This window comes from Delphinus delphis, chromosome 4 (genome assembly GCF_949987515.2).
Source record: "Delphinus delphis chromosome 4, mDelDel1.2, whole genome shotgun sequence".
Taxonomy (NCBI): domain Eukaryota; kingdom Metazoa; phylum Chordata; class Mammalia; order Artiodactyla; family Delphinidae; genus Delphinus; species Delphinus delphis.
Window position 1 is genome coordinate 71084809 of NC_082686.1, and position 16437 is coordinate 71101245.

Consider the following 16437-nt stretch of genomic DNA (forward strand, 5'->3'; position numbering starts at 1 on the left):
GGCAATCGTTAAATGTTAGAAAAATCAATCCTTCTCAAAGTATGGTACCTGAGTCAACAACATCAGCATCACCTGGGAACTTCTCAGGCTCCAACCCAGATCTTCTGAATCAGAAACTCTGGGGGTGAGTCGTAGCAATCTGTGTTTTAACATGATTCTGATGCATGCTAAAGTTTGAGAACTTCTGAGCTCAAGCTGCAATGTCCAATATGGCAGCCATTAGCTATATGTGCTATTTAAATTTAAATTAACCAAAATGAGATGAAATATTTAGTTCCTCTGTCACAGTAGCCACATTTCACATGTTTAATAGTCACATGTGGCTAATGACTATTGTATGGGACAGCACAGATTATACAACATTTCCATCACCCCAGAAAGGTCTACTGGATACGTTCTGGCCTACAACATCAGGTAGAGTGGTCTTGGCTGGAATAAGGAATAGACCCTGGAGTCACTAATAACACAGGCATATCCCTTTATCTCCCAATTCTCAATTTGGCACAAAGGAAATAGGAGGGGAACTGAACTAACTGTTGTTTATCTACTGTTGGTACTAACATTTAACAAGCTATTAAAATATTAATGGCCGCTCTAGAACATTTGTTGTCCTTCAAAAACACTGCACTTTCTGTGACAGTACTCTTTAAAAAGGAAAGATACAAAGAGCGTGTTTCAAAATGAATCAGAGACGATCAGATCTGGGTTTTGATCTGAATCTCATTAGCTGTGACAGTGAATATATCACTTAATCTCTTTATACCTTAGTTTTCTCATGTGTAAAATGATAATTCCTACCTCATTAGGTTTTGTGATGATTAAATACAATGATATAGACATAAAGCACTCAGCAAAGTGTCTAGCATTTAATAAATAGAAACAAAATAACCTCCACAATCTGAAGAGATCAGAAAATTTAGAAATAAATCTTTCATATTCACTAATGGAAATTATGCCTAAAAGGTATCTATTCCTTTTTTTTTTTTCTAAAAGGCATCTATTCTTGTAATATTTTATACATTTTTCAAAAGTGTGGTAGTGATTCGGAGGTTACAATCCTTTTTTGAGCATGCTTCCTCATAGAACTGGTTAATGGGGAAGAAATCACAACATAGTACCACAGTATCAGAAGGGTGACTACAAAGAGGGAGCTGGATAAGAAGTCAAGTCTAGGGCACAGGTTGGTGGAGGGGGTGGGGTCATTTGCAATCTCTACTCCCCACCTCCTTTCAACAGATTCACTTGTCTTTGCCATGCTCCAAGGACAGGAACTAATCCCATCACAGATCCTTGAACTAGTCTGGCTTTCTCCTCATTTCTACACATTTTTTTACTGTACTCCTAAGATTCTTACCCCTGAACCAGCTGGAGTAACTCTCTCTTTAACTCTACTCTAACTGCTAATGGCTGAATCAATGCTCATCTCTTGGACATTGAAATGATGATATTTCTTATAGTTAACTCTGAGATTAGGCCTGAGCATGGGAACTCCATCAGAACCACCTATTTGTAGACTAGCAGCCCTTTAATTCTAGCCAAAGCAATTTAACAATAACAAAATCAAGTCATCCTATCACTTCATATGAAAGTTAACTAAGAATATTTAACACTACATTTATTATATACCATATCAAAAGGACCTAAGATCTTTTAATTCATTGTGCATTACTATTATAACTACAGAAAACTCAGCTGGCTCACAGAAGTTAAGTGAAAAGAGTTAACACAGCAGGCCTGAGATGGTCATCATTTGAAAGTCCTGTTTGCAAGGACGGCCTTTAGCTGGTGTCTGGGAAGTGGTTTCTTCCAGACTTCACCTACTGTCCCCTTTCCCTTTGCTGATTCTGCTTTGTATCTTTTTGATCTAACAAAGCTTAGCCGTAAGTACAACTAGAGGCTGAGTCCTTTGAGTCCTAGAGAGTCATGAAATCTGCGGGTGGTCTTAGGCACCCCTAACACAAGTATTAATCTCCCCAAATTCACCCTCTACTTATAGCCCATGTCTTGATAAAGGACCCAGAATGTGGGAAAGAAAGGGAATTAAATTTTAGAGGTGAAGAAACTTTGAGCTATAAAGTGAATGTAGCCCTTTGTTTTCAACCAGACCGTGGAGCAAGCAAAGGGCTATACAGTTCCATTTAAAAAATACCTCCAGTTGAGAAAATAAAACATGGCCTATTCCAAAATATCAAACTGTCATAAAATCTCATAGGTCATTTAATTAAAATATCATGGACCATAGGTCAAAGCTTTCATTGAGAGTTCATGAGTTCTGCTTTTAAAACTTAGAAATGGGTCATCAGCCTCAGTTTGCACATCTTCATCAACAGGGAATGCACTCTTCTCCTGGTTCTAAAGGATTTTACTGGAATCTGTCTCCCTACAACCTTAATTCATTGTTCTCAGTCCTACTCTCTGGAGTCTCACAGAATGAGTAATATATCTCTCAGTGAAAACCACTGTCTTTGCCAGCCTGTCTTTCTATCTCACTGTGTATATTTGCATCTCCCTGCACCTTTCTCTTCTTTGTGGGCATGTCAATCCCTTCTTTGAGCATCTTTTCCAGTGACTTTCCCGCTCTTTCGCCTCACCTAGTTATAATATAACTAAAATATATTTAATTGCTTTTTGTATTCATGAACAGAATTTTTACTCTTACTTTCAAAATGAATGGCTGAAACATTAACTTTTTGTAACCTTCAATGAATGTTTTTGTGCAAGTCAGAGGTTCTTCACATATCGAAAGTTTCCTCACCCTCACTCTTACTGAAGAGAGGTGTCAAGTCTACCTACCTTCAATTTCTAACCATGGAGGGAAGGCGATCTTCCCATAAAACTGCAATTAGAAGAGAAGATGTGCAACCTGTTTTAGAGCTTCCTTGCAGGGCATTTTCAACATCTTGTAAGAAAAGTGCTTCTCTGTACTCCAACCACAGAGGCTACTCACCTAGGGGTAGAGCTCGGGTCAAGTTAGTAGTTGGAGGATCTGTTTCTGGGGGACAGAGCTCACAGAAGTCCCAACATGATGGGCAGAGCAAGTTTCCATCGTGAATCCAGCCATTCATCTGAATACTGACGGGGAGGACCTGCCCGGCCCGACTACACAAATATGAAGTATCCTGAACCCAAACCTTCAGACCTTGTGGAGAACAAGAAACCTTCAAAAAGTGAAAAAAAAAAAAATCAGATCAGTAAGATTCTAGTATGTGAGCCTTCTCCCTCAACTGTAGGAAAATATGGCAGAATTTACTAAAAATGCTGGCTATAAAAGACAATTTGGAATGTGGGCCTATTTTAATTTCATATAAAGAGGGTTAAGTTATCCATGTTCTAAAAGAATTTCACTCTGTGGTAGTAGTAGTTCTTAGACTTTTTGTCTAGAACCTTTTAAAAAATCTAATGAAAGCTATGGACCCTTCCTGAAAAAAACAAGGTAACATACAGCTTTACATACAATTTGGATTCACAGACCCCTGAAGCCAAGTTATCAATAATAACATTTCTGTAGATTCTAGTATCCTCCTAAAATTCAGGTTAAATGTCTGTCAAAGAGCCATGAATCATGTCACTTTTTCTACAAGTTGCTAAATTTTGTAACTCAAATTTTTTTAGTTGTTTTAAATTATAAAAATAGGGCTTCCCTGGTGGTGCAGTGGTTAAGAATCCGTCTGCTGATGCAAGCGACACAGGTTCGAGTTGTGGTCCTGGAAGATCCCACATGCTGCACCCAACTAAGTGCATCCAACTAAGCCTGCATGCCACAACTACTGAGCCTGCGCTCTAGAGCCCGCGAGCCACAACTACTGAAGCCTGTGTGCCTAGAGTCCGTGCTCTGCAACAAGCGAAGCCACCACAATGAGAAGCCCACACACTGCAACGAAGAGCAGCCCCCGCTCTCCGCAACTAGAAAAAAGCCCACGTGTAGCAACGAAGACCCAACGCAGCCAAAAATAAATAAAATAAATTATAAAAACAATATATGCTCATTGTAAAAAAAAAAAAGCACACTGTATAGAAATGACATAGTAAAAGTTTGTTATTCATTATCTCTATCCCAGATCCTCTGCTCAGAGATGAAAATGGTCACAGTGATTTTATACAACTGGTAACATCTTTAAAAGCAGGATTCATATCTCATATACAAGGGGTAACTAATGAAATCAATTTTAAGAAACAAACATATTAAAGTTAACTTTAAGAAAATTTATAATGACTGTGTTGTCTTCAAAGTTGTTTTCTTTTTTTAAATAAATTTTATTTATTTATTTATTTATTCATTCATTCATTCATTCTGGCTGAGTTGGGTCCTCGCTCCTGCGCACAGGCTTTCTCTAGTTGCTGAGAATGGGGGCCACTCCTCATCGCAGTGCACAGGCGTCTCATTGTAGTAGCCGCTCCCATTGTGGAACACAGGCTCTAGGTGTGCAGGCCTCAGTAGCTGTGGCATGCGGGCGCAGCAGTTCTGGCTCGTGGGCTCCAGAGTGCAAGCTCAGCAGCTGTGGCTCACAGGCTTAGCCACTCCGTGGCATGTGGGATCCTCCCAGACCAGGGCTTGAACTCTCATCCCTTGCATTGGCAGGTAGACTCCCAACCACTGTGCCACCAGGGAAGCCCTCAAAGTTGTTTTCTAAAAAGACTTTACATTATGCTACTTCACCTTAAATATTTCTGGATCTTCTCTCCTGGAACTATCTTCAAAGAAAGTGCATGGTTCTCAGTATGTTTGATGGTGGCAAATTTTTACTTTGCAAGTAGATGTAATTTTTGGAAATACCCAAAACTTGCCCAGATCCAAGTCTGGTAAAGGCAGTTGACTACACTGGTTAAGACTAGGTCAACACAGGTATGATGTAAAATACTGAAATTGACTGCTTAGATGGCTATTAAACTATCTCTAAAAGTAATTTAAAAAGGAGTTCCAAAAGTGTTTTTCAACGATGGAGTCATTTTAAAAACAACTCTTTTCATCAATTAAGTTTAAATATAACATTCATTTGGAAATTTAAGTTATAATAAGCTATCAAGAAAATAAACAACGAAGTGTAAACTCTTCTATAAGTCTGTCATTCAATGACCCACACCCAGTAAGCATTACCACAGCTGCAATGCAATGTAATCATTCTTTTAAGTGAGAATTGACTGGGTATTGTGCTTGGTGCTGAAAAGGATACCAAAGAAGTCCATGACACAGTGCCTGACCTCTAGCAGCTTTAATTGAGGAGAGAAGGGTAGGATATACAAATTTCCCCCCAAAATTAACAGTGTCAGACTGTTTTATGATAAAGAGGCAATAAATAAGAAAAAGAACAACAAAGATTAGAAAGTTTCATGGAAGAAAGCATTTATATTCTAAAGATGTGCACAGGGTTTGCATCACAGTGAGGGAGACATGTTGTGAGCTGGTGGGCTGTGTCAGAGTCCAAGTAGGTGAGGCGAGTAACCGCGTAGGGGTGGATGAAGATAGAAAGGAGTGGACAGATCAAATAACAAGCATATTAAGGACAAAGAGAGCCAGATTTCTCACTGCTACTGCTTGAAAGAAGAGTTACAAATATGGGAAGGGAGAAAACTAAAATGAATTATTTGGTGTTAAACTGGAATCAAAGATACTGGTACAAACTCATGGTTATATATATGCACATGTACGAGTATATATAAAATTACATACACACATATATTTCCTAGCTCTGTTCACCAAGAAGGCCTGGGGAGCAGCTGTATCCCAACAGCAATGAACAATACATCTAGCACCCAGACTTTATTTTTTAAATAAATTTATTTATTTATTTTTGGCTGCGTTGGGTCTTTGTTGCTGTGCACAGGCTGTCTCTAGATGCGGCAGGAGGGGGCTACTCTTTGTTGTGGTGCTTGGGCTTCTCGTTGAGGTGGGTTCTCTTGTTGCAGAGCACGGGATCTAGGTGCGTGGGCTCCAGTAGTTATGGCATGCAGGCTCAGTAGTTGTGGCTCGTGGCCTCCAGAGCACAGGCTCAGTGGTTGTGGCACAGGGGCTCAGTTGCTCTGCAGCAATGTGGGGTCTTCCCGGACCACGGCTCAAACCCCTGTCCCCTGCATTGGCAGGCGGATTCTTAACCACTGTGCCACGAGGGAAGTCCCTAGCACCCAGACTTTAGTCTCTAAATACCTCACTCCACTAAAAGAAACAAGAGTTCCTTGGAGAAATGATTAATTCCAGGGCTGGGGCAAAGAAAGTGAAGATAAGCCTAGAATATCTTGTGCTAGAAAGCAAGGAAATAGTTAAAAAGATAGGACAGCCAAAAGGACACAGGAACCAACCTGAAGGGCTCCCTCCCTTTGGCTAAATCTGGGGCAACTTAAATATCCAAATAAATAATGATAGTAATGGTAATACCCACTGAATAAAATGCAATCTGTGAGTCAATACAGATTTAAATGCATAAATTAATAAAATGAAGGTATGATAAGAAATAAGTTATCGATATAGTACTTTTCCCCCCAAATACTTACTAATTAAAAAGGGAATTAATTAAAAGAGAAAAACAGTAACTTGACAGTGGAGAAGCCTGGTAGATATCAGCAAGTTAACATGACCAGCAAAGGGACAAATCAAGAGTGCACCACCAGGGATTTCCCTAGTGGTCCAGGGGTTAAGAATTGTCTTGCAATGCAGAGGATGCTGGTTTGATCCCTAGCTGGGGAACTGGGATCCCACATGCCATGGGGCAACTAAGCCCGTGCACCACAACTAGAGAGCCCACGTGCCGCAACTAATGAGCCCGCACACCACAACTAGAGAGAAGCCCACGCACTGCAACGAAAGGTCCTGCGTGCCAAAACTAAGACCTGATGCAGCCAAAATAAATAAATATTAAAAAAAAAAAAAGTGTACCACCAAAAAAACACAAGCATCACTTCTGTGATATTACTGCCCAAAACATATTACATGAATTTAATCGTGAGGAAACATCAGACAAACCCAAATGGAGACACATCATAGATAAGAACTGGCTTGTAATCTTTAAAAGTGTCAAGGTTATGAAAGTCAAGAAAAGACTGAGGAACTGTTCCAGATTGAAGGAGACCAGAGATGTGACAACTACTCAATATGTGATATCAGTGCAGATCCTATTACTACACGGACATTATTGGGACAATTGGCAAAACTTGAACGGGGTCCAAGAATTAGATGTATCAGTGTTATTTCCTGATTTTTTTGGTAGTACTGTGGTCATATAGGAGGATGTCCTTGTTTATAAGGAATAGACATTAAAGTATTTAGGGGTGAAGGGGCAGACTGTCAGCAATTTGCACTTAAATGACCCATATTTTTGTACCATTCTTGCAACTTCTCTGTCAAAATAAGTAAAACAAAGAACAACAGAAAACAAAACAGCTAATCCAAATGCTAATTGTTTGGAAATCATGCACATTTTCCCATATAAATGGTTGTGAGTATTAAATTAGCAAAATTAACTGACAACACTAGGTACTACAGGGAAGCCAAGTACATTCAGTCTTTGTAGATGGTATTACAAATCTACGTAATCCCTTTGTGGTGGTGGTGGCGGTATAGAGAAGACATTAAAACAGGCTGAAATGGTTATCCTCCTATTATAGTTCACACTGTTCCAGCTTTATCCCCTTTATTCTAATAAAAAGGTAAAGGATGTAAATATACTTACAAAAGCATTTTTATATAGTGAAAAGTGAAAATTAATTCAATATCTCACAGGAAAATGACTTCCCTAATTATGATACTTTAAAATGATGCAATGTTCTACAGCTATGAAGAACAGTAAGTATTATTATTGGGAGAACTTGGAAAAGGTATCTTGGTCTGTATAAAAAGTACTAAGTTGGGGCTTCCCTGGTGGCGCAGTGGTTGAGAGTCCGCCTGCCGATGCAGGGGACGTGGGTTCATGCCCCGGTCCGGGAGGATCCCACATGCCATGGAGCGGCTGGGCCCGTGAGCCGTGGCCACTGAGCCTGCGCGTCCGGAGCCTGTACTCCGCAACGGGAGAGGCCACAGCAGTGAGAGGCCCACGTACCGCAAAAAAAAAAAAAAAAAAAAAGTACTAAGTAAAGTCACTAAAACAAAATTATGTATTCTGATTACAACTAGATCAAAACTATGTATTTAAGTAATACATAATCTTTAATGGAATGAATTCATCAGAAAACGGTTGCTGGATTATAGTTGTCAGATTATAGGATTATAGCTGGAAAGTGTTTATTTTTCATTGTCTTTTATAAGGTTTCAAAGGTAATTTTACATGAATTGTATGGTGTGTGAGTTATACCTCAATAAAGCAGTTACCAAAAACAAGAGTTAATTTTAAAGAAACTTTAAAAATAGTAAGTTAAATTGTCAGCTACATTAGTCCATTTAGCTCTTGTAGGTGAGATGGCACAACAAATTCTTATGTTTCAGTTTTCAGGATCACACTCTCCTCCCTGATGTCCGTTAGTAGGGTATGGAATATTCATTAGGTTTGATGCTCCTAAGTTACAGAATGCCTGTATCTTAGTAAGTTCTATGGTAATGCAGTCATTTAATATCAGACATGCAAATAATAAATTAAGAAAATAGTAGTTTGTTCTCTTTGGATTTCTAATTTCAAAGGAAAAAAATCTACTATTAATCAGTAGTTGATTTATTAATTCTTAAATACATGCTTTCTTCAGATTTTACAAAATAAATTATAGTTTTTTTTCCATTACAAAGTAGTTTTAAAGAACAAAATTACAGAACTTCCCTGGTGGCACAGTGGTTAAGAAACCGCCTGCAATGCAGGGGACATGGGTTTGATCCCTGGTCCGGGAAGATCCCACATGCCGTGGAGCAACTAAGCCTGTGCACCACAACTACTGAACCTGTGTGTCACAACTACTGAAGCCCACTTTGCAACAAGGAGAAGCCACCGCAATAAGAAGCCCACGCGCAAGCAGCGAAGACCCAATGCAACCAAAAATAAATAAATAAATAAATGTAAAAAAAAAGAACAAAATTACATGTTTCCTAACATTTCCTTAGGATCTATGCCCAGAAGCAAAATTGTTATAAAACTTGCTGATATATAGCAACTATATATCATTTTTAAACAGAGAAAGGCAATTTCTCTCAAAGAAATGACAATATTTTGACAAAACACAAATATACAAACTAATATTTACAATGAATAAGTTAAAGTATTAATCAGTAGAAATAAAAGATATAAAATGTATTTGAAAATATAAAAACCATATAATGAGATACAATTATGTAATATTTGGTACAGTTATTAACAATCATATGGTTTACCTGATAGCATCCACTCCCCCAGTCTGGGTAACTCAGCTTCCTTTCACACTTTTCCATGACAAATGCTGATTTCTGAATTAGACAAACTGAATGAGGTCCATACTTTTCAGCACCATAGTTTTTAAAAAGGTCTGAAGCAAACCAGAAAAGTTTTCTTTATTAAAAATTGACTTTGGGCTCAAAGAATAAGAAATTGAAGTATTCCACTCTTATAATTAAAAGTTGCTTTAAAAATAAAACATGTTTCATGGAAATTTTCAATTAAAAAAAAATCAAGAGAGAGGGTTCCAAACTCAAACTGGATTCTCAATAAAGCAATTGGTAGGAGAATTATTATATCAGAAACAAGAGATAAAATTGGGCTTAAAGCAACCAAGTTAAATATATAGAGGAAATGGCACTAAGAATCACCTTCAATGGTGTCCTAAATAGGAGTCACTTCCCAAGTGACCCAGATAGATGAGGTCAAGTGATTTATATAATGAAGATTTTTTTGGAGTGCTGCAACTTTTGCAAGACGTTCTTGTATTTTCAACTTATGCCATCTCCTGGAAGTCAATAAATGACAGGTTGAGCTAGTCTTAGACTAAGCACAAACCTGCAGAGGTATGGGGCAAACTAAATGACCCCTAACTAGCTAATGGACAAAGGAGTGAAATCCTTAAAGCCTAGGAATTAAAAAAAAAAAAAAAAGCCTAGGAATAATTTCTCTCTACACTTAATACAAGTTTCATCTTTTGAAAGCAGAGTTCAATTAGCCCATTTTGAAATATTATAAAGATAAAAATTTTATGTCAGTTTAAAAAATCTTAATTGTATAAGCTAAGAAAGAAAATGTAAAACAATAAAACAGAACTTTATGTTTCTTTATTTATTAATATTTCAAAGTCTTCAAAACACATAGTGATCATTGTCCAGAAAAAGAAAAGAGGGGTCAGCCAATCCCTCAGGTCAAATCCTGAGAAATACCTGTTTTTATAAAGAAATTTTTATTGGAACACAGCTATACTCATTCACTTACATATTATCTGTAACTGCTTTCACACTTAACAGCAGAGCTGAAAAGTTGCAACAGAGACTGCATGACCCATAAAGCCTAAAATATTTACTATCTTGCTTTTTATAATAAATATTTGCCAACTCCAGCTCTAAAACATTAAAATGTGATATCTTTGGCAAACCCATAATTGACAAATATGTGCATTTCTTTTGCTGTAACATGCAACTGCTGCGTAGTTATGTCATTAGACATTTATTAAGTAGGTAAGTGATGGGGAAAAAAATGACTGTACAAATCCAGTTACATCTGCCAGGTTTAAGAATAAAAGGAAAAAAATTATGGAAATTTTAATTTTAAATGATTTAGTCTGAAATAAAGTATGGAATGGGGGCGAGGAGGAAAGGACCAGGTTGAAAATTTTGATGACCACAGGCAGAAAAACTACTTATTGCTCTTGATTAACAAATCAGATGTGAGAACATTTTGTTTACAAAGGTGGTTAGTATGAGCTATAACTACTATTGCTGAATATCCAATTGCCATACTGTTTATTTCCTTGATGGCCTGTTCATTTAAATATACTAAATGGGAATAAATAAGATGGCAATACATCTTACTAGCCATGGGACAATAGTATTATTCTGATATCTGGAGAATGACACGTTATGTCTAAATTACATAAAATGCACACTCCTCAGGAGAGGAAAGAATAGGATACCTAATACGATTTAATAAAAAGAGTTCTGCATTGGAGGATCTTGCACTGACATCAATTAAACATATTACTTAGTAGCTCTTCCCTCATCTGTGAAATTCGATAATATCTTCTCTATGTCTCTTGTCAGGTTTTTAGAAGAACAAAATGAAATGATAAAAGTGAAATTGTTTTGCAAATGAAAAGTGTCATGCAAATATAAGGTATTACTAAACGGTAGTGTGTGTACACACATGTGCAAGTGTATCTAATAGCTAACAATCCTTTCTATGTGTCGTAATTCTAAGCACTTACTGTCACAACTCTATGAGACAGGTATTATCTCTTTTGTACAGAGGAGAAAACTGAGGCACAGAGAAGTTACTTTGAACAGGTGGATAGCAGTGGAACCACAACATAAACTCAGACAATCTGGCTCCAGGGTCTGTATCCTTAACCACTATTTTGTATTGCTGATACATACTTTTAATATGTATATAACATTTAATTTCACTAAACTACTAACCTGGTTGATTTTCCAATACTCTACAATCTGAGCTGCGCTGATATTCACCACTTAAATGCCAACTGAATTCCTGACTGAAAGGGCAGTAGTCAGCAATTTCTACTGAACCACCGTAATAAGGCAGATCTTCTGCAGGTACTCCACTGAGTTCATCAAAGTACTACAAAGAAAAAAATATTAGGCAGGCAGGAGAGTAAGAAACATTCTATATAATCAAAACAAAGCCCACAGGCAATTTATAGCAACCAATTAATGCTGTATAACACAAAGAAGATATTAATCTATTTTTTTCATACATAGTACAACACAAAGATAGTTAATATACTACCTGAGGGGTATTTTGCGGTTGTTGTAGTTTTAGAAATAAGCAAGGTAAGTAAATTAGTCTGTTTTTTATTAGATGACAAATTTGACTAATGTTTTAAAAGCACGAATAGGAAGAGTTTTAAGAGCTGACAAAATACAAAACTAATGCATAGAATTAAGATGTTTTAAATTTAATGTACTTCAAGTGTTTTTAGGAGAATTTATATGTTGTTTTGACAAACTTGAAAAAACCATAAGAAAATGAATGAGATCATATATATAAAATACTTTGAACACCAAAGAAACAAGGTACCAGATAAATTTTAAAGATTTCACATTTTAAATTATATTACTAAGAGTAGAAATATACAGTCGCCATCTTCTAGTGTTGAAAGCACTCAGTGTGGTCATAAACGTATGTAGGAAGCTCAAAATTTAGCAACAGTCACTTTAAATTCACTTCTGAGATATCGTTTCTGACTAATGGATCCTTTGTCAATGGCAGGCAGAGCTGAGGCTTTTTTTTAGAAATAGCCACTTCAACAAAAAACTTAAAGGTCAAATCAGAGATTCAGACTGGACACACGGGACCATTTCCTTCACCTTTCAGATCTCATTAGGCAAACTTTTCTAAAGCAGAATTTCCAAGTCTTCTAATTAACTGGACTACAGTACCTTAGTTACTCTATTTTATTTCCTTTTTAAAAAATTTTTTTATTTTATAATGGGTGTAGTTGATTAATAATGTAGTGTTAGTTTCAGGTGTACAGCAAAGTGATTCAGTTATACATGTATCTATTGTTTTTCAAATTCTTTTTCCATTTAGGTCATTACAGAGTATTCAGCAGACTTCCCTGTGATATACAGTATAGGTCTTTATTGGTTATCTATTTTAAATATATCAGTGTGTACATGTCAATCCCAAACTCCCAATCTATCCCTCCCCCTCCCCCTTCCCCCCTGGTAACCATAAGTTCGTTCTCTAAGTCTGTGAGTCTGTTTCTGTTTTGTAAATAAGTTTAGTTATATCATTTTTTAAAGATTCCACATATAAGTGATATATTTGTCTTCTTCGGTTAGTTTCTTTCTTTAAAGAACCTTGTTTTTGATATAAATTAAAGACGAAGACTTTGGAAATAATTAAAAAGAAAATACAAACAATTTATAAAAAATAGATCAAAATAGGAACTTCCCCAGTGGTCTAGTGGTTAAGACTCCACGCTCCCAATGCAGGGAGCCCGAGTTCGAACCCTGGTCAGATCCCACAAGCCACAACTAAGACCCGGTGCAGACAAATAAAAAAAAAAAAAAATATATATATATATATTTTTAAAATAGATCAAAATAAATATTCTAAATGTCTCTTACCATTACTACAAGACATTGCTAGATATTAATTAATTGCTATCAATTAACACGTTGGTTATAAAGAAATGGAAGAATTCTTTGGTTTTTTCTAACTTACAGAAAACAAATGGGGGCTTATAAATTGAAAAACTTAAGAGAATTCACTCTTGTAATTCAAAATGGAGACTTCTTTTTAAAAGGTTGATTCCTGAAACTGTGCCCCAAACAAGTGTTACCTGGTACTCCTGAGGTAAAGGTTTCGGAAACTTCTGCAGATTACACACTGCAACTGCTCTCTGGTCCTGTCTGCAAGTTAACTGCAATGGATTACTTCTGAGCGTGTTACAGTAAGGGCTCAGCATTTGTCTCCTGTATACAAAGATAAAACACCATGGTATCAAACTCTGAAGAAGATATTATAAGTCTATTCTAGAGTTGTCTTTTCCATTACAATTTCAATATGTTTTAATACCTTAAAACTAATTGCTAAACCAGTTGTAAATTATAAACTTACTTTTCAAAGCATAAAGGAAATGCTTAATGTAGGTGTGAGGATTAATGCTAGATATATGACTATTTCACTGTTATTAAATAAGGTCCTATTTATCTCTTTCTCCACTTTTGCCATAAAATGGAGTCCCAAGGTCCCTAACCAGTCTCCCTTCTTCTCTCTACCTTTCAGAGTCTTCTTACGTTTGCTTTATTTATAATGTCTAGGGGTTTTAGTTGTACTTAGAAGGAGGAATAGGAAAGAGTACATCTACATCTTCCCAGAAATGGAAGCGGGACTTGTATTTTTATATTATTTTAAAAAAAAGTTTTCCCAGGGGAGTTCCCTGATGGCCTAGTGGTTAGGATTCTGGGTTTTCACTGCCATGGTCCGGGTTCAATCCCTGGTCGGGGAACTGAGATCCTGCAAGCTGCACATGGCACCATAAAAAAATTCCCCAGGTGATTGTGATGCATTCAGACTAAGGAAGTATGTTGGGGAATAATATGATGTTGTATCCCGCAGGCTTGCAAGCCTGGTAGATGCCCAGCCTCCAGACTGAAGAAAGAGCGCAGAGACAGTGACAAAGACATCAATGGTTTATTCTTACACATCTGAAACAAAAGCATCCTGGTGTGATACCCCACTGTGCATGGCAGACTGCAGGCGGGACATGGCAGCAATCTTCCCTACTCAGGGGAGAAAGGGGCTACCATTTATGGGGGAACTGATGTCAGGTGGGCTCATCAGTTACCAGGGAAGCCAGCAGCTGGGGTGGGGGCAAGCATGTAGGCAGTTACTGATTAAGCCCTATAATTCAGAGAATTGGATAGTCATGTGAATGAAGCAGGGACTGGTCGAGCAGATGAACAGAGAGCAAGAGGACAGCCATCTTGAGTGGCCTGACCATACACCTTTTATTTGGCATTTTATGATTAATAGAACTTTCAAATAGTATATAATCTCATTATTTCTAAAAGGAACCCTCCAAAGTAGACGTAGTATCTTCGTTTTACTGATAAGTAAAAAGTTTGAGACAATTAGCTTGCCCAAGATCATACAGCTGGTGAAGGACAGAGCTGAGACTTCAATCTCTCTCTCCAAGGCCAATGCCTTGCTCATCACAGAAGTACCTGGTGATGGGTACTTGTGTTAAAGATGTTATTCTTATCTTTTGTCATCTGGGCTAGGCCTCAAAGCAGTTTAAATCACTCAGAGTTTCTACTAAGGAGTCTGACGTCTGAGTTATAAGCCTGCTGTGAGAAAAGCTGCTCCTAAGCAGTAGCAGGAAGCACTGCAGTTACTTTGGGGACAGCTGGTTAACTCCAGCACTACAACCTGATCTGCCAGTGTAGCTGTTCCCAAATTTTGCTGCACATTAGAATCATCTAGAGAGATTTTTAAAGTCTCCATGCCCACCTTGCACCCCATACCAATTGAATCAGAATGTCTGAAGGCAGGAATCAGGCATTAGTATGACTCATAAAAGGACAAACTGATAATTTGAAATTCATCAAAATTAAAAAACTTCTGCTCCACAAAAACCATATTAAGAGAACTAAAAGTCATATTGGCATAAGACACGAAGAGACATCTCACCAAAGAGGATACGTAGATAGCAAATAAGTACATGAAAAGATGTTCAACATCATTAGCCATTAGGGAAATGCAAATTAAAACCACAATGATATATCACACTACCTTTCAGAATAGCTTAAATAAAAAACGGTGACGGGGGCAGAGTCAAGATGGCGTACTAGGAGGATGCGGAATTTTCGTCTCCTCTCAACTAGGGCACCTACCAGGCTCCCGTGGGGCACCATGGAGACCTAAGGGTATGGGAAGAAACCCCAGTGACTGGGTAGGATGTGGGGCGTGGGGGGAGGGACGGGGGAGGAGAAGTGGAGGTGGGATGGGACTGGCACCCCTGACGGGCGGCTGGGGAAGGGGAAGGGATTCCCACGCCCCAAGGGGGAAACGGGAACCACTGGGAGGGCAGAGGATCAAAAGGGAGCGTGGCCAGGTTTCCCCTGCCCACCTGGACCCCCAGGAACCTGTTGAGAACCCAGGCCTGATCCTCTGCCCACCTAGGCCCCCTCCAGCCACAAGGGTCCTGAGGGAGTGGGAGGAAGGGAAGGGGGAGCAAAAGTAAAGGCTGGACCTACGGGACGGGCAGCCCTGAGGGGTGGATGGGGGAGGGGAAGGAGTTCCTACACCCAGCGGGACCCACCCACAGTTAGGGGTCCAGCCCGATGGTGGACAGCCTGGGGGAGACAGTGGGGGAGGGGTGCAAAGAAACAGAAGGAACGGGGCCAGTGCTTTCCCTGTCCACTTAGGCACCGGGAAGCCTGCTGGGCTCCCAGGCCTAATCCTCTGCCCTTGGAGCGTCCCTCCTGCCACACAGAGCCCAAGCCCTGCCCCTACACCCCCACCCAGGGCCCCACCTCTACACTCGGAGACCCCCTCTGAGACCCCCTCCAACGGCACTGGGCCTAAACTCCACCCACACACCCTCACGCAGGGCCCGACGTCCAAACTCCGTAACCCCACACTCCAGAGGTCCTCCTTTCGACGTGCTGCCTCTCCCCTTCTGGGCAGGTCCTAAGCAGAGGCCCCGCCCCATGCTCAAATTTCACCCCCCACCCGCCTAGGTCCTGCCCCACTCTAAACCCCGCCTCTGCCTAAGTTCCACCTCCACCCCCCAGCCTAAACTGTGCCCCCATAGCCAAGGCTTTTTTTTTTCCTCTTTTAGATTGGGGTTCTGTTTTACCTTGTTGATTCACTGTTGTTGATT

The 16437-nt window shown here is 38.9% G+C and overlaps 1 protein-coding gene across 2 annotated transcripts in view; it reads right to left on the bottom strand.

Annotated features, from left to right (window-relative positions):
* LMLN (leishmanolysin like peptidase) overlaps positions 1–16437 on the bottom strand; it is a 79285-nt gene that overhangs the window by 6471 nt on the left and 56377 nt on the right. The window contains exons 13-17 of one of the 2 annotated variants that reach the window (XM_060010823.1): positions 13390–13522; positions 11501–11660; positions 9281–9411; positions 2948–3158; positions 1194–2836 (exon numbers count right to left, since the gene is read on the bottom strand). In XM_060010823.1, the coding sequence (XP_059866806.1) occupies positions 2796–2836; positions 2948–3158; positions 9281–9411; positions 11501–11660; positions 13390–13522 (676 nt within the window). In that variant the 3' untranslated portion in view covers positions 1194–2795. Of the gene's footprint in view, positions 1–1193; positions 2837–2947; positions 3159–9280; positions 9412–11500; positions 11661–13389; positions 13523–16437 lie in introns of those variants that run through there. The other variant, XM_060010822.1, reaches the window with a different exon arrangement.